The sequence below is a fragment of the Ruditapes philippinarum genome, unplaced genomic scaffold (assembly GCF_026571515.1).
Source record: "Ruditapes philippinarum isolate M1 unplaced genomic scaffold, ASM2657151v2 ctg272_1_1_1_1, whole genome shotgun sequence".
NCBI lineage: Eukaryota > Metazoa > Mollusca > Bivalvia > Venerida > Veneridae > Ruditapes > Ruditapes philippinarum.
In genome coordinates, this window is record NW_026860885.1 from 235,941 (window position 1) to 259,505 (window position 23,565).

The window sequence follows — 23,565 nt, forward strand, 5'->3', positions numbered from 1 at the left end:
TTTTGATCCCAAAATTTTTTTATCATTAAAACCCTAAAATTACTTAAAAGGGTTTTGTTTTTTTGGGAACGATATCACAAAAATTTTTTGCTTTTATAATTAAAGACCCAATTTTAAAAAATTTTCAAAACATTTAAAAAATGGAAAAAATGTTAATAACTAAAAAAACGCTTTTCTATTTTGGGGCAAAAAAAATTCCCTTTTTGAAAATGTATTAATCCTATGATAACTTCAACTTATACTTATTTTGCAATGAAGGAACTCATTATGCATTATCATAACTCTTCTTCTTATTTTATCAAAATATGTGGATAGTATTACATTACGTATCTATAATTCTTATAGAATTTAGAAATATCAAAATGCAAAACTACAATGACATCTTCGATGTATTTCAATTGAAGCAAAATACAACATTTGATATATAATATTAGAAATGATCCTAAATAACGATTGCAGAGATATATCCATACCCTAAGATTTGTCATTGCAATAAATCTTCAGCTCAAAATTTGATAATTCTTCCTCAGTGATTCGATCTCTCGGTTTGTTTATACTATGAACAAATTATGTCTTAAATGTTTTCTTCGGTTTGATTAATGTGTTTGCATAATCGATAACGTGGCCCTGAAGTAAAACAGTTCTTGTTTTGGTTTATATCTTCATTCGTTTTGGTATTCAGTATTTCTTATGCAATTTCTTATTTTCTATTAGATTTAGGTAACATTTGACCAGCGATTAATGTTTAATTTCGTTAAAATTAAATTTATTGAACAATTTTTAGCGAAATTATTTTTTTTGATTAAAATAGCTGTAAAGTCATAAATAAAATGATAAGGAAAATATGTGTTTCAGTTCCATTATGTGTTTAATTAGTCTATGATTAGTTTCAAGTGATATTTTTATTTTTCAATGATGAACACTGCTTCCTACATAATTGCTTTATAATTTATCTAACTAAAAACATTCATGGCAACAACATTTAAATAACATAGATATAAATATAGTAATTTACTGTAAGACAATGCGAAAAATGTTCCGTTCATTGTTGTTATTAATATTTTATTACTGTTATATTATCATTATCATTATTATTATTATCTTTAATATTATAAAAAAGACACATTATAGAACATTATAGAATTGATTTTCAATACTTAATTTTTTTTTCCTTCCTGGGCTAGGTCATGTTACAAGAATTCAATGCAAAGAATGCTCAGTTTAGATTATTGCCTCAATACAAGGTCAAGTCCGAGGGAGAAGTGGTAAGTGTAACATCATCAGCCTCATTATAATGAACGTCACAAAAATAATCACCGAGAGAATCATTAGTATATATTTCTCGAGTAGCTAGTGTGCGTGATGCTAGCAGTTTCGGTTCCAAACAACAGTACTTTACTAGGGATATTATGGAAATAAATTTGACAGAAAATCATCTTAAAAATTTAAAACATCCTATTCCGTTTCACATGTTGCAATGTTCAAAATGCTGTATTGCATGAGAATAATTGAAAATCGATCATTGAGTTACAAGTTTCACAAATTTAAGTAATTTACTAAAAACTGTATATAGTTTCTGACCCGATGGATCTGTTAGGATTTGGTAAAAGATATCTTCTTAAATTACATCATTCTAAATGATCCCGGTCGTACCTGAAATTAAACTGAAAGAGAAAACCATCCTCCATTTTAGCCCTACTATCAGATAATGGGTGTGTATTAATAGTTAATTTATTGTATTTTAGTATTACGTCAATAATTTTAAAAGATAAAATTATTATTTGCATGAAAATTAGTTTGATTTTTCAGTCCATTTATATTGTAATGTCTTAACTTTCAGGTTCAAATCTATGACCAGATTGTGTTCGAAAGTATAAAGTCCCCTGGGCATTTCTTACATGCCAGTTCTGGATTTCAGATCGACCATTTCACATTTGGGTAAACACTGATTTTGTAGTTTTTCCGATATCAAAACTTTATACATTGTATTATGAACATGTGTGTACATTTATTATTGTATAAAGTAACTGTTGTTATACAGAATATGAAAACAAGATCAAAAAGGAAGGGCGGCATTCTATGAAAGTGTTTGATACTAACACAACTTCATTATAACTACAAGTATTCTTTAGTTAGTAAAACAATTTATTTTATTCTCTTCATTTTTAAAAGAAACACTAGTATAGCTTTTAAGTAAAGTGGTAGGGTAGTATCATTTTAGTACACTTAGGATTGATCTTTTTTAAAGGCCATCCCTATCATGTGGTCCCATGTTTCACCAATTTCATTTATTCGAATAGATGATATAAAATAAACTGATTACTTTTGTCATAATTTGGTAAAATAAATTAGGAAATCAACTAAATGAAACAATATAAATTGTTTCCGATTGTATTGCCCTTTTTGTCATACTAAAGGGGGATCAAAAATTGCCTGATGTTTAGTTGAATGATATCTTTCTAATCCTCATGTGCTCATGACAGTTACCAGAACAATACATGACAGATCATTGTCTGCCCAATATCCAATTGTTGTTTTATAATCAGTGAATACAATAAATCTGTCATACAAAATAGCAAAGCGCGCTCGTAGATTATCGAAGCATACTGTTTCCCTCAGGTTTGTCATCTACAAAAATGTGTGTTTCCTATTATAGATATTGTGAACAACAGACTGCCCGTGTTCCTTATACAGAAAATGAATGTGTTGGTGAAATTAACTATAAAGATATTCCATATAATTATTAACTAGAGCACTGCAATGATTTTTAGCATTACTCACCCCTCCCTACATTTGATATACTTGGCATTTTCTTTGTTCTTTTAGGCATAAATCCAACGTTCACTTTTATTTTTTTTATATTTTAAGTAATCATTTATATATGAGTAATAGTTAATTGGTTTAATGTATGCACACTCTTGCAATATCTTTTGACTATTTTGTCTTTTTCAACACGATTAAAATTCTTAACTAAATTTTGACATATATATAGAGACTAAAGAATACAAGTTTTAATTATAGTATAATATGAATAAATAGTTCCATCTTGAAATAATAATCTTTAATTTAAGTTAGACTAAAAAAACTTTATATTAACATACATACAACTTATAAATGATTTTATGACATTTCTACCCTGAATATTTGAGTTTGTACCTTGGTTCAATTTATTCCATTTTCTTAAAACAGATCTGAGATTAATCTTGGAGTTGAGAGGTCCGGCTTCACGCTCATCCGCTTTAGGAAGCAGGGAACCACGGACATGGAACTATTTGTCAGGGTATTATTACCTGTTTTGAATAACCTTTACATTTAACATTCTCTTACCTGTGTCTTTATTGTTGGCAGCTTGATTTCTGTATTTGAAATCCATTAAATGCTGTAAGAATTGTTTTATCAAAGCAGAGCAAATCCGTTACAAAAATACATTATTCATCTACATTTTTATAGCCTCTTAAAAAAAGATTTTCAATGAAAGAACAACTCAAAATAACCTCATTTTTGAATCACATAATTATAATTTATGTGTGTTAATTAAATATAATTCTACAAAAAAAATTGTATGTATTATTATTATATGTAGTGTGAATATTTTCTAGTGAAGCATTTTCTATATATGCTGGCAATCTGATATAGAAGAAGCCATTAACATGACACAAGTTGTTAATTGGTTACTTTAATAGCTTACGGAAGAAACCATTTCAATCCAGTGTAACAGACAAAAATGCTTTCTTCGTTGCAGGGTGGAAGTATTATTCGACTATTTCACAAAGAGCTCGAAGCATATATGGTCGCTGAAGGACTCTTTGACGATGAGGTCACTGAAGACGGTATGAGTGGTTGTTGTTGTTGTTGTCGTTGTTTAAATGTGAAATAAATCAATTCTTAATAAAATATATAACATTCTCTTATTATTTCGTCAAGGATACATTTGTAACAACAGACATTACAATAATCATTTAAATAAATACTTATGTGGGTAACAAATAGAAAAGAGTTGCATTCTTTACTTTTGGTATAGGCTAGAATCAACTAGAAACAAAATATATTTTATTTTTGACCTTGATATACAATCAAGTATTGGGACAGCGATATTTAACTAACTACTTTCTATCTGAGATCAGCTGAAGCACGTGGAAAGCGTGTGATAAAAATATGGACATGGTTTATCAAATAAATTCCAAATATAAGTGTCTGATTGCCAACAGTAACAAAATCTGATTGCTAATTTATATACTTTGTATTCTGTCTGATATCTATCATTATATAGTCTATATAAATTATATATATTCATATATATTCTAGCAAACTTATGCGTAAATTTACGCAGACATTACAAGTATTTTTTTCTCGCATTTTTTATGTCATACAATCTAAACAAAATGTATAAATGTGAAATAGAAATAAATCTCTTTGATTAATATCTTCGAAACGGGCCCTTTAAAGAGGTTTTCCTGTGCCAGAATATCATCAAATTACCGACGATTAACAAGGAAAGATGTGTATAATATATCAACAAAATACTGGCAACATTTCAGTTCATTTCCGGATCCGTGTAATGGATCAGCATAAACCACGAACGCTGTCACCCCCAACTTCCGGTAACTCATTTTGGGTAATAGAAGCGGAAAATGGAATTTTTAATGGTAAGAATATGAGATAAAAGATAAATGATAGCCATGTGAGTTTAATCTGATTGACGCGGCATGAAATATGCGTCTGCGTTTTAAAATATCACGTGATGTTAAACGCGTGCGAGAAATCCCAAAAGAATAAAGCAGTCAATAATAATGTATTTGTACTTTAACATATCATGTTTTAGATGCAATGTAAGTAATTTGTTTCATATCTTGCTTAATTTTCTTTGATATCGAATACTTTATATACAATTACAAAACAGCAACCTCAAGGTTGCAATTACAGTTATGTTACACAATTTTGAATCTTAAATAGTACTGGTGGTATATATTCTCTATGTTACAAATATTTCTTGCGGTTATTGATTATCATTCTTCATAATCATAACTGATATAAATGTATACCTTCTTTACTTTCGAAAGCCTCATCATGCCTTTGAATATAATGGATAAATTACGTCAATGGTCCGACAATATAGAAATACAGTGGCTGTCTGTAGGTGTATGCAGTCCACTATGGTTGTCAATATAAATGATTGACTATTGGCATTTTCTGTATCTTTGATTTGAAAAGTTTGTAAAAGCAATAATATTATTATCATAACGATTATGTTATTTATTTAACATTTTAGGAATGGTTTCTGTTTATGTTGTAGTATATTTTTGTACTATTTCTTAAATATTATTTAAACATTTAATTTACATTCTACAGGGGACATTCTACAGTGGGAGCAGCAGATACGCTTACGTCACATGACCACGCGGAAATATCTGTGTATAGATTCTACACACGAGATAATGTTGACAGACGACAATGAAGACCCGAGAACTGTCTTCAGACTACATAGCGTTATCAATGTACGTTAATTTACATGTATATGATTAAAGGTTTCAAGTAACTTGAAAAGAAGATAATTGTAAGGTCACCTTTTATATGTACACAATAACGCAAAGGTACAATATTGCCTCTTGTTATGTTGTGTTGTGATTAAAGCAAACACCGAACCTGTGATATTGATGCTTGTTATGCTTCAATATTTTAAACGCTGCTGTAAATTTTTATTTCTTGATATTTTTGCAACCAAGCAAATTCCATTAGTTTATCAATTTGTATTATGCAACCATTTGTACACAATAAAATTATAATTATTATGAATACACTACCAATAAATGAAGTACTAAAATACTAATAAAATGCTTCCAACCAAAGGATTTTCTTTTGAAAACGGATATGAAAACAGCGAAACAAATGTATCATCAGAGCCATGGAACTCGTAGTCATAAAGATCTATCAAATATCAATAACATTTCATTCATCTTTGACCTTATTTCGATCTGTCGAGCATAAACTTGTAGAAGACTTGCTGCTTTGCCAAAACAGATAATAAACAAAAATGTCAATGCATTCATCATTATCAATTATTACGCTATTTCATGACCGCCAAACTTTGGCAGGGTCGCTAGGGGTGGTCGCTTTGATTAATTCCAGTCCGGGGAAATCTATTAATGAGCTAATCTTACTCTTATGAAAGCACGTGAAACAGCCCTAGCTAGAATTGTTTCCCCAACTGGAAACAGTTGTTCAATAGCCGTATGAAATAACTGTATTTTATATCCCGTGTAGGTAAAATATCTCTACACGGAATACATTAGTTAATGTATTTTATGACAATTTATTACATATATTATATGAATAATAAAGTTCTCAACGGACCTACTTACTGTTACCTCTGATATATTGTTTGGATTAGTCAGTATTAAATCACTTAATCATAGTTCCTCAATTATCATCATGGAACAAATAATTCATCGTATTGTCCTGGAGGTTTATAAAGGTACTTAGTTGATCCGTGTTTTCCAGAATTGCTGACACTAGCGTAATTCGCCTCATATTCTCATTTGTATTTATTTGAATATCTTTTGCCAAACAGTTGTAATCCTACCTAAAATACGGTATTTTATAATTACAATTTATGTTTGTGAATAAGTTAACTTTAGAAATACGATATGATATGACCTCCTCTATAACCGGCATTTTGAGTTTATTTATTTAAGTTTTTAAAAAGCAAAGAATGTATCAACAGCATTAGAGATATGCACGGGATGTATGCAATCGCAACATCACAATGTCAATCAAATGTCTTGTTACACACACACTTTTTCCATGCAATCAAAAGTGACTGCAAGCTTACAATGTTTTATTTTTTTAAATGTTCTTGTCCTTCATTTGTGTTTTTCTTTAATAATTGACTTTGTATAAATGAAATAGTGTTTTAATCCCGTGAAAGTGCGTGAATGGTTATTCGCGGTGAATTGTCACTAATTTATTTTTTTCTTATTTTTGTCATTTTCATTGATACCGAATGGACCTATGCTAGTGTATTTATTTAATAACTGTTAATTTATCTTATTCTATGAAACAATATAATAGTTTAGCTTAGATTTAAATCATTAATTAAGGTTAATATACGGTCTTATCATTTCAGGAAAGAGATGAGATCAGATTTGAAAGTTATTGCAGAATAGAACATGTCCTAACTGGCTTCTGGCTACATGCTTTAAAAGGTAGAACTTTCCGTTCCGTTCCGTTTACCGTTTAGTTAATTACTGTGACCTTTAAAAAGCATTTGCCGAGCAAAACACTTAATTTCCTTATTTTCTTGAAAAAAATTGCTCTTTGAAACAAAACACACGAGTTGCTAATTTAATCGATAAAACTGTTTGTTAAATATTTAGTTGCATCACGCATTGGTTCATTTATATTTTAGATGAAGATTACATACGTAAGAAGTTCCGAGACGTTGAAAATGTCAACGATCAGACGCTGAAGGGTCTTCGGTGGGATAGTGCAATGGTCAGACAGGTAAGTAATGCCGGATATCATCAATTCTTCCACACAATTCCTCATAAACATTACAACATTTGAGCCGCGTCATGACAAAACCAACATAATGGGTTTGCGACCAGCATGGATCCAGACCAGCCTGCGCATCCGCGCAGTCTGATCAGGATCCATGCTGTTCGCTTACCAACTCTTTTACAAGTAGAGAAACTGATAGCGAACAGCATGGATCCTGATCAGACTGCGCGGATGCGCAGGCTGGTCTGGATCCATGCTGATCGCAAACCCATTAAGTTGGTTTTGTCATGACACGGCTCATTTTTGAAAATACTCGTTTTTTTATGTAAATTCATGTACTGCATAAGAGTAATCCTGTGTCCAGTGTATATATTAAATTAATAAAGTGCATTATTGTTATCTATGTTCGTTTTTAACTGTTCCTCCTTTAATTTGAAGTCTATTGTCCGTGCATATTGTGCTGAATGAAATGTTTGTGTATTTGTAAGTGTTTAGACTAGAAGCCCTGTTCACCATCTCCATATACAAATGTATACTGAATATTTTGTATTATTTTAATAACTATTTGCTGCGTTACATACGTTTTATATATGTGTAGGGCGGCGAGAGCATGAAGGTCAGTGTAATGTATGTGAGGTAATTTATTCATAAACTGTCAATGTCACGGTGCTTATTCGTGCAAAGGAATAATATCTGAGTGTTTCAGACGAAATACAAGAAATTAGTCAGTTGAATATATTTCCACACGAGAGTTTGCATCTTAAATATAATTTAGAGAATTTCTTTGTTTATTTGAGCCCAAATCATTTTGTAGTTCTTCAATAATATATGAAGCATTGCAATGCTAGTTTCGAGTATAATAGCGCCGAACTTTATACACTTTTAATTTACGATTAGTAAACCTGTTTGACTTTTGAAATAAATACTACTATTTCAAAGAAAAATTTCAGAAAAATATCAATAATTAATGACAGGCGTTTAATCTTTTAAAACCTTTATAAATTAATATTGATGTTTTTTTTTTTTTATCTCAGATAGACCTTTTACACGACATGGACCGTTGACAGTTTGATATGAAAATGTAAATGTTACATTTAGCATGACATGATACATTTCTTTCAATTTGCTGAAATGATTCTGAAGAATCTTAATTCCGTTCATTATTTAATAAAGGAGATTGAGAGACTTAATCTTATAACCGGTTGACTGTTATCCGTAACAATGGTTTTGTACTCAGTACAAATATTGAGATGTTCTCTGCAAATACAACTGACCTTTGCAGACAAATAAACTATAAAACTACTATTTATATACTTACTTCTATCCCTATTGCGTTCTAACTTTTGGGAAAATCATTATATTAATTAGTCTTCTTGTTTTATAATATTGCCCCTTTAAGATATATATTGAAAACACATCAAAATATATTAGATTATACCGTGTAAATTGAGTCAGAAACAAACTTTGAAAGTTTTTTTCTTATATTTTGAATTAAAAACTGCAAAAGGCCATCACTAATGAAGCTAATTGAAAAGTAGTAAAATTCATAAGCTGTTTACCGTAAAAATTGACCCATGTTTGCATTATGAAAAATGTTGTAAAATGTGAGCATAATTATATTTTATACGACAGCTATAAAGATTTTGACAAGTTATATGGTCCATTATAATTGATTTTAAGCTTATATAACCCAATTCACTAGGCACGGGTAAACAGCAAAGAACCATTTATACACGGTCATATAACAGGCCAAAATCTTTATAACGAATTTATAATGCTGCATTATTTCTTTATTTGAAAAAGTGTAAAATTTAATTCATACATTTGCAGCTATGGTCTGCATTGATAATATAAACGTCACGATTATGCAATAAAAATCGCCGTTACAAAGGGTGCAGTATTATAATTACCTTTATAAACTGGGAAATGTTTGTTGTTATTTGATTTTCAGATGTTGAAATCGAAATTTTTATATATTTTACTTTATGGTATAAATGCATGCTACAGAAATTCAAATTTTATTGTTTAATCTCTGTAATTGAATTTGACCTCCTTCAACGTTTCTATAAATAAGTTCGCTTGTTAAGAATTGAACAAAGATATCAAACCCTTTTTGTACATTCTGAGCCCAAAATGATCAGTGACCAGTCAATAAAGAATCTATTTCTTACTTAAAATTTTAAAAGTAACATTTTATAAATTTAAAGATGTTAACATGAACTTTGATAAGGCATTTGACGATAATTGCAAATGATTCTTTACAGTTTAACGCAGTGAAAACTTAAGTCCAACCTTTTCTATTTTCATTGCAAGTAAAATAAAAGCATGTGCGCTCTTGTGTAAACCAGGTCAACGGTTACCATATATTATCAATTGTAGTATTTGGTTAGCAAGTCAGCTAACTTGCATAAAGCTGTAAACACAGGAAAGGTCCTATTATGTATATGTGGATGGTTAAAAATTAAGGAAATCATTTTATGATTTTTGAACTATTGTTACTGCGAATAAAGTATCAAAAATAACCAATCATTTATTTGTCAAGCATGTTGGCATTATACGTGCATTTTCTTATATGTGTGCATTTCTAAGCATGTGCATCATATATGATAAAGCTGGTCGTATGTTTTATTAAAATCAAAGCCTAGGAAAAACAGTATTCATCTGTATATAATCAAAAATCACATAATGTAAAGAATGAATTATATTAGGAGAATGTAAATGTTAATAATTATTTGATTAAAGTGGCATAATCATGATAACCTTTATAGGCACAAGTTAAATAAAATTGTTTAATTCAATGACACACATTGTTGTCACAAAAGTTCTGAAGTTGTCTTTAATTCCAAGACTAAGCTGATTTTGAGATATAAAGATACAATGTTTGACTGGCTTGAATGTTCTTTCATATGGTGTTGATATTAACATTTTATTTATTTATTTCTTGATTTGATTAATAATATCTTTCTCAAATTTAATGGAAGTGTTGTTTTACATATAATTCTTTTGAGTTTTAATGTTACAAATGCAAAATTTCACCAAAAACCAAAAATGAATTACAAATTTGAATGTGGTCGCAATTTATTGGTAATTACAATATATACGCACAAAACAAAAGAAATGTTTGCTTTCGTTCTTAAAACTTTCTATTTCAGATGATATTGCTTTCTCTTGTATGTTTGCCTGTTGGATGCTTCTAGGAATGTTTTCAAGATGAATAGATTGCGTCATAAATTCCTAATAAAGCTATAAATTTACACAATACTGCACTTTAATTCTCGGCACTGATTCTTGTTATATTCTTACAACGTGTAATGCTCTTAATGATTATTTTTTGTCATGACAAAGGTGTCTGCGAGTGGAGAAAGCCAGTATGATGATGCCTTCACTATACAGATGGTGGAAGACATTCAAGTTGCCGAGTTCAACTACGTAGCTGGCATGGTACCATTTCTCCAGAACATCATCAAAGATGTAAGACCATCAATGCATCTGAAATTAATTTCAATTAAATTTCTTCGTATTTTCTATTATTTTAATACGTTTTGATACAATTAATTTAGAAACAATCAATTAAAAAAATATACTTTTATATAATTATTTAACTGTAGAGCTATGCAGTTTATATAATTTGGTGATAAATATTATTTATCCATTCTTTCAGAGACAATTAGGAGTCATCCTTAACTCAAAGAAAACCCACCAAATGCTTGTAGTAAGTATTTGCTATTTGCCATGAAAATCTGACTCTTTAATATCATCATTTCGTGTTTTTATTCTATATCTTTAATATTTCAATACAAAATAGGAGAAAATATTCTAATCTAGTTTCCTAATGTTTCACCATCGTTTTTAGTTATTAATAATTCGTTTCATTTTATTTCAATACATGTATTTCATGTCGGTGTTGAGGTGAAAATAATATTTTACCACGATTATGTTTACAGGCATTGGATGAATTGCAACATTTTATGCTGGTGAAAGACCTTCCAAGCAAAGATAGACAGAAACTCATGAGGAATCTGAGAGTAAAATATTTCTTTTTATGTGCTCTTCGTGTCTGAATGAAAGTTCTTACAAATTTAACTTTTATTTGTTACGTAATAGCATAAGAACATTTTTAAGGCGAAATTGTTTTGCCATTTACTTTTTTCTTTTTATGTGCTCTTTATGTCTGAATAAAAGTTCTTTCAATTTTAACTTGTTTTGTCTGTAATTGGATACTAACATTATTAGGCGAAATCACAATATCATTTTCTTTTTATTTCTTACTTAGATTTTTTTTATAGAAATGTCCTGTATAACTTTTATCATAAACTAATATGACTGTAACTTTGCTTCCTCTAAGGGTCTACATTTCAACAAGTAGTAACCAAGACAATAAAACAATAAAAACTGCCTTATTTTACAGGTCATAGATCTTTTGGTGAAGATCTTGCAGTTTCCGCTAGATGGCGTGCCAGATGAGCAAAACATTATTCTCATATTCAAAGAAGCATATGAGATCTTATACACATATATGATAGGCAAAAGTCGAAAGAATGCTCTGTACTTTGCCAAATATATCGAATTTTTCCAAACCCAATTCTCTCAAAAGGTTTGTTTGATAATATTTTATAGACCTTGAGGAAACTCTGATTTGTATATGCTAGAGCTAGAGAGTAACGTCAGTTTCTTTTTCCCGTTAATCTTAATATATTTTAATCTTAAGATCTTGACATAAAATAAAGAAATACGAATCCCTAAAAACGTCCAAAAAACGTCAAAATTAAAAATGTTGTACGCTCGGTTAAATTGAACATGAATGATACTGGAAAGTACAAGCTACCTTCCAGGCCTCTAGGGAACGGCGTAAACAAAATTCAACATCTAACATAAAATGATATAGATCAGTTTTGAAACATGAATTCATACAGCGATTTTCATGGAACCTTCAATGTGACACGTTAATGCCATTCCATGAAAAGCGGCCTATGGTTCCCATGAAAAAACATGTGTCTCTGTGTCCTAAACAAGAAAACAATCGGCGAAACTAAATAAAATTGAATAGAATTTTGAAAGGGGTCAGCGATTATGAAACCAACATATCACAGATAATAGAGCAATTCATTTTTGAATGTTTTCACTTTGTGTGAGCAGGCAAATTTAATACATCGGGTGTCTAGTACCGTTTGGCAGCTGTAAAAAGTTGCCCGTTCTTCATTCACTTCAGTGGTATTATGTTCTTCTGGTCCTTCGAGAACATTGATTCCAGCACTTTATAGTGATATGTGTTGAAATTGTGAACCGCCGAAGCCGGTGCTAGGGGATCTGATAGATACTGAGTATTGCACTTTTTAATTATCCCTCATGTGAAGACTCAATCAAACCGAGTCTGCATTTTTCATGTAATTTTGTTGTGATAAATGCTTCCGATGGATCACATTTTTATTCCAGATGCTCCTTACATGTAAAAGTGTGTTTTGATTGCGACAGACATCACCAATATATATTACTTTGAATATCCTTATCAAATGTGTACATTAACTAATATGTAACTTTTAGATGAACATAGAAGTGATAATTTTAAACAATCAGATACATGTACTTAAAAATTTATTATATATCTTTGAAATTAAAAAAGGTCTTTACTTTTAAAGCAATATTGTCCTTAAGAACACAGCCTGATTGGACATATATTTTTTAAATCATGGCTTTGGCATTTTGTTACAGGGAGGTATAGGTCTGAATGTTGCTCAGATGATTGTAGAGTTGATTAGAGACAAGAGAAAAATCGTGGACAGAATATCACATCAACAGATTGACGAGTTTGTTGCCTTGCTGCAATCAAGTCAGGTATAATTCTTTGACATTACTCTCCCTTGGTGGTCTTAACTTTTGCGTGAGACTGAAAAAAATTGTTTGAGCACAACATTACATACCATATTCCGGTATATAACGGGCAAGGCGCTTGGATGATTGGATGCTTACAGTCGCCAAAATGCACTTTTAGACGTCAAAGTCATCTCTTCAATACGAATAATATAAGTGAATGAATGAAAAATGTAAGACTAGGGAGAAAAAGCGATATTTTTCTACTTTGTGATCATGATTTCTGTAAGCGTCTAGAGGTACAACTCCAACACTGTAGTGAGTAAATACCTTGCGTGATTTCTTTCTTATTACACGAATCTAAAATTACAAGTGAGCCTTGTCTTTTATAGCTTAATGGCCATTTGTGATATTTTGCCATGAATAAGGCTAGTACTCTGTTTCCTTTTTGCCTTATTTGTTGTGAATAAATTTTATATCTGGTTTTCTAGACGATTTAGATTTATTTTCTCTTATGTATCTCTCTTAAGAGAATGTATATTTGGTAACATATTTTGAAAACCAAGTTGATGCAATGCTTGTTCGTCTAATGATTCTTATTAAACTTTCATGATACATCGGCTGGGATATATAAAACCACTATTGACATGTTGTTCTACAGATGCAATGCAAAGAGCGCGTTGTACAAAAAACTAAAATTACTAAAGTGGCATGAATTATTGACATTTCTAAACAAGTGATGCATTTATTGCCTAAATAACCTAATATTTTCATGGTAAAGTGACCTTTGTTACACCGTTACATAAAATGTAGATCTGTCACATTGATTGAATGTATAAAAAAATATTTGTAAAATGCATAGTGTAAACAATTGCCATTTCTCAAAATGTCATGCACTAATATTGTTTGTACATTTCTGTTACAGAATTACAGATTTCTTGACTTGCTGCATGTGCTGTGTGTTTGCGATGACGTAGCCATACCAAACAATCAAACATACATTGTGCAGCAGTGGATGCAATGTGAGCAGGTTAGAAAAGTACAATAGATTTATTTTTATTTATTTTATTGTTCGTTGCCAAAATATTTATTATGTAAAATCCATGTTATCAACACTGTAAAACATAGAAACATTCATCTATAAATTATGTTTTGTTTTCATTTATTGTCCATCACTAGAATGTATTGGTATATCTTTGTTTATAAGAAGTGTACTGAATAAACCTTGCTGAGTTGAACGGGAAAATAAATAATTATTTTACATCTTTTTTTAGTTGCCCCGATATATCTCTTAAACTAAAGCAACATTAAAGTAGCAGACGATAAGCAAAACTTTTCATTCATCTATTATTTTTAAATTATGAACAAACTGTTGACATAGCAGATATGAAAATGTAGTTTAAAAAATATTTTATTTACGCGCAATATAATTACAGTCAATACAAAAAAGGATTGGATTGAGTAGAAAGCTTTAATAGAAACTCTCTACTCGGAATGAAAAAATTGTCTTTAATGATAGCACTCATAAATATATGAAAATATAAATAAGCAATGAACTAGATGTAAAGAACTTACATGTACAAAATATTGAAAACTTTATATGTTACGTAAACTGAATGTTGTACAATATATACTGTACTGAATATTGAATTCTCTATTAAAACAGAAAGGAATCTATCTGACGGCACGTGGACAAGACATCAATAGACAGCCAAATATTCTGTATATCTCGGCAGATGATGCCAGATCCTGGATAGCTTTGCACGAGTTTGTTGATGTAAGAACAAAGAGATCAACTGAAAAAAAAATGAATATATTCTTCTTTTTTTTCAATTCAGCATCCATTTTAAATATTTTCTTTCCTTATCAAAATCTAAAAACTAGAGCAACAGCTTTCATGATAATGAAGATACGTCACCACAAAAGTGTAGAAACAGTTCAAGTCTGTAGTAATTGAAAACAGTTTTTTAAACCTTTAACCTGCTGTTTTCCCTTTGGGGGACTTGTGTTTTTTTCTTAAAATTCATTTATCTTTTTAAATAGGAAATACGGGAAGCGACAGTGAGATTATCAAGGTGAAACCCGCCAGATTCCGGGTATCTTATTTAGCACTGGCGCTTTGGTGCAATCGTTTGCCGTCAGCAGGTTCAATGTTAATCTTATTTATCAATGTTCTGAAAGCTTAAAACGAAATATGTTTCTTAATAGAGAACGAGATAGATTGCTTAAAAATAAGTTATTTAAACATATTAAGACATCACGTTACAGAAATGTTCTATATAGAGTGATTTTATGTACCATAATTGCGAAATCTATGTAAATCTTTAGGGTTATTTTAAGTGTTCTATGTTTAAATAATTGTTAAACAAATAAATGCTGTACTATTTTTTTTATCTTTTTACACAGGAATCACACGTTTCATATGACAAAGACAAACACGATTTTCTCTTGCATCAGCTAGACTTGTACATAGCGTTGTGTAAGGTAAACTAAATTTGTTAAGATGTATAAATCTTGGCCATTAGATTGAAAAAATTTTAAAATGTAAATTTTATGGCAACGATTATTTTGTTAAAGGCAGGGGGCATTGAGCTTCTTTACAAAAATTGGGTTTTATTAGTTTATAAAGGAATTTATTGAAAGTATTTGAAAATTTTAGTTTTTAATAATAACTTAAAAAACACTTAAAATTTTTAAAATTAAAGTAAATGTTTACCTTAATTGGCGTAGTTTTTTATCATTTAATTCTGGTTTTGTAATGTTGAATATGAAAGGCGTTCCGCCTAAAACATAAAATTTGAAATTCTTACATAGATCAAGTTATGCACCTAAAATGGAAAAGCCTGCAAAGTCACGTCATATAACACCGCTCAATGGAATTCCTTTAATTATCAAAATGTAAGTAAATCAACACACAAAAGCACATTTTTTGTAAACTTACAATTTAATCTTTTTATGTTTATGCAGGGTAGGAATGATTTTGCCATCAACATCATTACGAAAGAGTTACGGTACCTGACGTGGGAAGAAACGTTTTTAGCGTTACGTTCAGACATTTTACCTGACGCTATCCGGGCAAAGTATTGTGACATCACAACAAGTAATTACTTTATTCTTATAAAGCTTTTTATAAAATAGGTTGGTAAAAAAATTTTCATTAAATACTTTTTCATTTCCCCTTGTTATTTTTTTGGCAATTCTTAACCAAAGGCCCTTAAATTTAAACCAATTTGGTTTTTTCAACGGGTATATTTACTTTAATTTTTTATTTTGTTGTTAATTTTCCTTTTTGAATATTTAAACTGTTTTTTTTATTTTTTTTCTTATTCTGACAGGATTAAAAAAATTGCCTGTAATTTATTTTATAAGTCAAAGTTTGTAATGTTTTTAAATATAAAAAAGTTTTTGAACTATAAACTTCAAAATGGTTTTGATTTTTTAAAAGTTTTGATATTTGCAATGTTTTTGTTTCGTAATATGTTGTTTCAAAATTCAGGATCAATTGTTTTACTTTTCATATACATTTCACATCAATTTAGCTCTCATTTAATTTTACAGGCTTGTTTGTTGATATCGGAAACAATTATTCTGTGCTCGCGCATCCTAATATTTGTTTCGTGTATGACTATGTTGGGTCAAAAGACGAAGAAAAAAGTCAGGGTGATTTTGTAAGTAAACTTGACCAAATCATATTATGAATTTTTTGTATTTAAACCCAATTCCATTGAAATAAATATGTACATGAATAAGATATAAATAAATGTTTGTTTGCTTGTTTGTTTGTTTCGTTTTACGCCTTTTTCCAACAGTATTTCAGTCATATAGGCGGGTAGTTTCCTAACCATCGTTCCTGGAGAGTTACACCAGTACTAGACTACCTTCCTCCGCGGGTAGTTTCCTAACCATCGTTCCTGGAGAGTTACACCAGTACTAGACTACCTTCCTCCGCGCTAAACTACCAACCAGAGAGGTAATTGGATTAGAAGTCATCGACTCTAACCCCTCGACCACGGAGGCGGTATATAAATAAATAACGAATAAGATATTTACATACCACTACTTATAGGAAAATTGTACATTGTGTTTTCGGGATTTCTTCTTATGCTCCGTGGGGCGCCAGACGAAAATAAGACAAATTGATCACTTTGTCATGGTTTCGTTAGGCGCCTCGCGGAGCAAAACTACGACATGGCACCGATCAGCCACCATACTAATGGAATCTTTCGATATTGAAATGTTTGTTTCAGTCTTCTTTTAATAATTGATAATTTTTCATTACGTTTTATATTATAGATTGTGAAAGAACTAGTTGCCATATTTCCTGTATTGAGGGACTGGATTGCAGAGTTTCTGTCGGAGAATAAATGTATGTATGCATCCGAGGTTGGACACAATATGCTGATAGAACAGGTAAGTGCGACTCTCTAAAAGTTGCGTGCATCACGCGCTAATATTAAGTTTTTGTTTAAAGTTTCATAGTGCCCTATTTCATTCACAAATGAATCACTTAAATTCCAGATATCTAAAATCAATGCATATCAAATATAAATGATAAAAATAAATAAATCTACCCGCAAAATAAAACACAATACAGTGTAATCTTCACAAAGCGGCCACCCGTTCAACAACATGTCCAATACTACCTACAGTAAAACTGCTTAATAAATCTAACTTCTTCAGAGCAAGATCTATAATTATTTTTTATGGAATAAAATGTTTCATGTAGGTTTATATGAATCTTACACAATGCTTTAACGGCATTGTTCAGCCATCGTTAAATGGTCGTAATTTTGGAAACTTAATTATCATAAAATTGTATATATTTGAAAATTGACAGCATTGCTATATAGCATTTTTAAAAGCTTTGACGCTAGCAGTATGCTTACCTCTTACCTCTAAGTTAATAAATAAAAAATGTATCGTTGATTCTCGATTAAGTAGAATAAATAAATATTTTCCCGCCTTTTTTAGGTTGTTAGGCTTCTATACTACCTGGTTATGTTCGGATATTACATGGACGCTGAAGATGTGGAGAACTTATTACCACCCTTGTTGAATCTTCTAGATGGAAGACACGATTACCCGTTCCTGAAAGAAAAAGATAAAAGTAAGCATGCTGTTGAAGCAATTGAGATAATTTGAGCCGCGTCACGACAAAACCAACATAATGGGTTTGCGATCAGCATGGATCCAGACCAGCCTGCGCATCCGCGCAGTCTGATCAGGATCCATGCTGTTCGCTTACCAACCCTATTACAAGTACAGGAACTGATAGCGAACAGCATGGATCCTGATCAGACTGCGCGGATCCGCAGGCTGGTCTGGATCCATGCTGGTCGCAAACCCATTATGTTGGTTTTGTCGTGACGCGGCTCATTTATACACTACATGTATTCACTATTTTCGATATCTTATCAAAATTAATGATGAAATATTTTTCTACTTTTAAGTTGTTATTTTGGATCATCCCTCTGTGTGACTTTTATAATTTATCTAAAAATGCCAAGGTTGTTGCAATACGAGAAATCATTAATGACAATGTGGGGATCGTCTAGAGATAATTTGTCAAATAATAATATTAATAAGTTTCTAGCAATCTCTGAAAATATAAACTGATAAGTTCATCAATTTCTACGGATAGAAATCTTCGATAGTCTAGGCTGTTTTTGGTTAAAGAATGTAAATATAGATAAGTCAATGAATTGATGTCTGTAGAATTATGACATTTGACAAAATTGATTCAAATAAAGTCGAAAAAAGATATAAATGAAATCCATATCCATGTAGTACAAAGATATGAAATGCTATTAGTTCATTCAATGAATTAGTCAAAAATACATGCATAAGCATATAAAAATGCATTATTCAAATACGTTTAACAGTTATGAGTTAAATGGTCTTGAACTATTTCGTATAGCTGCTTCATACACACATCTTAATACCATCTCAAATTGGCTTCATTTCAAAGTACGGAACATAAAACTCCATGTCACTGACCCCAAATTGAAAAAAAACTTGGCCCAAAAAACTCTTAAAAATCTATTGTCAATTTAGTACCGAGTATATTTACACATTATCTATTGCATAGTTTACTATTTTAAGGGAATCAGTTTATTATGAAAGAATTTCAAATTTTATTAATAAAGGCTATTATACTGCAGTCGAGTTCCTTTAATATAAAATCATTCCACGATGAATTTGCTAAATTGGTACAAAGCCTGAATAACTATTAAATATAACAGCTATAAGTAAAGTGTACGTATACAAAGACGTGTATCAAAATGTAAGAATTACCTCAATTATTATAGGGTGACCCGCTGTTCTATATGCTTATCAAAATTGCATTTCAAATATCTGAAGTCATAATTGAAAGAGCGTATCCTCTCAGCACGCTGAGCGCATTGCTATAAGTAATATATTTACCCTTGAGAAAATAAAGATCTCGTTTTAAAACATGATCACGACTATCTTAGCTATGACCGGAAGTGATTAACCCGTGCCACCAGTATTAGAGTCAGACCAGTCTGTGCATCCGTGCATTCTAAACTGTTGGTGGCTCGAATGTTTTGTATTCCGAAATAGAAATCCATTCAACTACTAATGGACTGTTCCAAATTCAAAGCAGGGCAAATCCATTTGCATATGGTGGCTGAGTTATGCCATTTCGTGTTTTTGACCCTTAAAAGTCGAATACGAAGACACGATAATATGCTCACTTGTAATGTCTTCGGGTCGGCGCCCTCAGAAGTCCAGTGTTCGTGTCGTCGTGTATTCGCCCCGAAAGTCGAAGACACGATAAATTGGCCAATTATCGTGTCTTCGCCTTCGCATTTTGAGGCGATACACGGCGACACGACAAATATAGGGCGCTGATACGAAGATTACTACCGCCGACACGATAATTCTGCAGATTTTTCACCTATTAAAATATGGTTATTTCGCCTAAAAAATATCGTATCTTGGTGTCGGCAAGCGAAGACACGATAAGTTAGCAGAAATCAGCCACCATAATTGCCTAAAAAATGTAGCAGGGTAAGGGATAAACATCATTTTGAATGTCGGTTTGTATTTGTAGGCTCTTCCAAAGAGGAAAGAAAACGTATACAACAGTACCAGCAAACGGAGAGATACGAGAAATCGAGGGAGACCGAGGCCATAGTTAATGCCAAGTTTCAGTAAGTGTCATGTCTTTAAATCTCTAAAGTTATTTAACGGTCCATACTATTAGTATTTAGTTATAGGAAAGTAAGCTCTCAATGTCATATCAAAATTTATACCCTGGTCATACAAATGTGTGTTATGGTCACGTGGGGACTTTTTATCGGTTCTGTTTGTGGTTGAATTTTGATTTATTGTTAAAAAGTAGTATTATTAAACCGTACTTGAAATGGAACAAAAATAAGAAAGAAATAATATGCTTGTATATAAAGTACTGGTCAAACATGGTTTTTATCAATAAAATCCTTTGATATATAACTTCAATACGGGACAATGTTCGCCATATGTCTTATCCTCAGGATGACTGTTTCAATTAATGCATTATAGTTTCCATTAATGACTGACTGCCTTTTTTAAAATATATCATATACCATAATATATGAAATCATTGGATGATAAAGAATTAAGATAGATACATCTCGGTGACTATTTTCTTAATCGGTTACGAGTTTTAGCCAATAATTGAATTTGAAATCATATTAATATATGGTATAAATACATTTAGTATATTAAATAATTATGCAACTGTTGCACATAACGAAAGGGGAATTATATGATGGATCGAAAAGGAGAGAATTTGGTGAAATATCTTATTATTAGAATTAAAACTTTAACATGCAATGTTTGTTTAAAGATATACGATGCTTAAATTTGATATTAAAAAATATTGACAATGGATACACAGTCTCATTATAAATATAAAATAAACACGTTTTGACTTCACAAAAAGTAAATATGTTATGTTTAAAACTTTTACCACAATAGGTGGTCATAATAAGAATGTATAGTCTCATTAAAAAACTGGTAAACAAAAACAGCTTTTTTTTTAAAGAAAAGACCAGCTTGTCTTGACCTGTTATAGGGAACGCAGCTTCCCATTCATAGTTTATTCATTATTTTATCCAAATTAGACATATTTAGTAAGAATTTCATAGATTTCAATAAATTTCGATGATAAGAATATCTTACTCAAGGATGAGCATGGCCCGGTATACGTATCTTTAAAATAAATTGTAATATTATAATTTCTTCAATAATCAATTGATTCAATGCAAAACTCAGATAAAAATATTTTTCAGTAATTTGTAAACGTTTTCATCTCAATAAAGTAAAATAAAAAAAATCATTTTGTATACAAGTATTTAATGTATTGCCATATGAAGTATTTTTTCGAATTTTAATCATTTGATTTAACACCGTAGCTATATATTAAATAAACTGACATGTTGCCTAAACTGAAATCATGAGTTCATGCAGTGACGAAATATGTTTTATTTTATAAATAAACGATTATTATAAGACAATAAATACAGTATTAAAGCAGTTATTTGATATCGTTTTATTTATTTTTTATGTTAAATGTTAAATGGCTTAAATATAAAATTTTAATTTTAGATTTAGAATCATTAGTTGAACCACTTAAAAAGATAGTTGTAGAACATAATTAAAAAATGTACTTTGAAATGAATTGAAAATCGTATTTTTGAGATATTTTCCTATTCCGATTTAAGTCGTTTTTCACAATTAAAAAAATTGGCGCGAAACCAGAGTAACTTTTGCACACAATTTATTATCAAATAGAACATTAATCAAGAAAAGATATGTTCAGTCCCGTCATATCAAACATATCCTCGGTAGAGGAAATGAAGTTAAATTTTGCTGTTTTAATATATGAACTGTATATCATTTATACAAATTTGATTTTTTGACAGTTTTCAACATAATCGGATAACATTATCGTTAGCCTAAGGTATAATGAAAAATGACGAACAGTGTAAAGTGATAAACTAGAACTTATTAAAATATTATCATCGAACATCTGGTAGCGTGGCCGAGCGGTCTAAGGCGCTGGTTTAAGGCACCAGTCTCTTCGGAGGCGTGGGTTCGAATCCCACCGCTGCCAATATTTTTTAACTTCCCATTCCGTTTAGATATTTACATAGATTTTAAATTATCAAAATTCAAAAATGATATATTGTTTGCATCGTTACTGACGTTAAGTATCTTACTGACGTTAAGTAGTAGGTTAAATTTCATTGAGTTTATCCTGTTATAGTTAACCGGTTTGATGAGTTTTTGTGGCTATTTTCCAATATCATTGATATAATATGAAGTTTTACACGCAAACTATATTATAAATAAATGGTAAAAAAGTTGATGCTTTAAACATATTAATAATATTCGAATCAAGAGAATAAATGAACGGAAATGTTAAAAACTTTAGAAACTTTTTCTTTCGTATACATCTGGTAGCGTGGCCGAGCGGTCTAAGGCGCTGGTTTTAGGCACCAGTCTCTTCGGAGGCGTGGGTTCGAATCCCACCGCTGCCATATATTTTTTTCTCTATAATATACGTTTATTCATGGGTGGCCATGATGACTTAATATATCGCTTAATGATCATGAAAACTGTCTATTTTGAAGAAATGTAACAGGTACAGGAAATATACTTCGATGTTTAAAAAACATTCTGTGCATTTTACAAGAATTTGTGACATAAACAGAAATGGTGTTGACTCTAGGACAGGGACGAATTGAGGGCACCGGACAATACATTTTGTAAATGCAAAATTAAGAAAACAGCAAAATTAGTTTCCTGTTACACGGATGTTTAAGGTTTTTGAGCACGCGTTTAAATGAAATTTATACAAAATGATATTTACTGACAATAAATGTCGACATTTCAACAATATATTTGCTGGCCCTCCCGGGCGCTTCCCATCTTAATCCCTGCCACAAAAGTTATCTATTATAAAAAAGACCATACACGTATGCGGCTTATAGAGCCAATGGGTATAATATACTTATGAAACATATGCTAGGATTTTCAAGATCGTCGGTAGAACGGTCCAACGGTTTAAGGCGCTGGTTTAAGGCACCAGTCTCGCCGGAGGCATGGGTTCGAATCCCCCCACTGTCCAATTTTTTTGTATTTGCTTTGAATTTGTTGAGTTTGTGCCTTACCAAAACGAATCGTTTTACTAAGAGTCCTCTAATTCAATACTGTATTAATTTTGAAAAGAAGGTACATATTATTTGAGGT

At 30.9% G+C, this 23,565-nt stretch overlaps 1 protein-coding gene and 2 non-coding genes across 3 annotated transcripts in view; all 3 read left to right on the forward strand.

Annotated features, from left to right (window-relative positions):
- LOC132713750 (inositol 1,4,5-trisphosphate receptor type 1-like) overlaps window positions 1–23,565 on the forward strand; it is a 77,607-nt gene that overhangs the window by 21,032 nt on the left and 33,010 nt on the right. The window contains exons 6-26 of the mRNA XM_060696430.1: window positions 1,185–1,265; window positions 1,841–1,938; window positions 3,190–3,280; window positions 3,743–3,830; window positions 4,539–4,646; window positions 5,350–5,495; window positions 7,124–7,202; window positions 7,406–7,500; window positions 10,843–10,968; window positions 11,159–11,209; window positions 11,442–11,522; window positions 11,906–12,091; window positions 13,207–13,329; window positions 14,231–14,335; window positions 14,972–15,082; window positions 15,712–15,789; window positions 16,273–16,405; window positions 16,864–16,973; window positions 17,599–17,715; window positions 18,277–18,412; window positions 20,381–20,480. Coding sequence (XP_060552413.1) covers window positions 1,185–1,265; window positions 1,841–1,938; window positions 3,190–3,280; window positions 3,743–3,830; window positions 4,539–4,646; window positions 5,350–5,495; window positions 7,124–7,202; window positions 7,406–7,500; window positions 10,843–10,968; window positions 11,159–11,209; window positions 11,442–11,522; window positions 11,906–12,091; window positions 13,207–13,329; window positions 14,231–14,335; window positions 14,972–15,082; window positions 15,712–15,789; window positions 16,273–16,405; window positions 16,864–16,973; window positions 17,599–17,715; window positions 18,277–18,412; window positions 20,381–20,480 — 2,243 coding nt within the window. The remainder of the gene's footprint in view (window positions 1–1,184; window positions 1,266–1,840; window positions 1,939–3,189; window positions 3,281–3,742; window positions 3,831–4,538; window positions 4,647–5,349; window positions 5,496–7,123; window positions 7,203–7,405; window positions 7,501–10,842; window positions 10,969–11,158; window positions 11,210–11,441; window positions 11,523–11,905; window positions 12,092–13,206; window positions 13,330–14,230; window positions 14,336–14,971; window positions 15,083–15,711; window positions 15,790–16,272; window positions 16,406–16,863; window positions 16,974–17,598; window positions 17,716–18,276; window positions 18,413–20,380; window positions 20,481–23,565) is intronic.
- On the forward strand, window positions 22,345–22,426 carry Trnal-aag (transfer RNA leucine (anticodon AAG)). The gene has a single exon. It is a non-coding gene; the product is annotated as a tRNA-Leu (tRNA).
- Trnal-uag (transfer RNA leucine (anticodon UAG)) lies at window positions 22,772–22,853 on the forward strand. Its single transcript has one exon. It is a non-coding gene; the product is annotated as a tRNA-Leu (tRNA).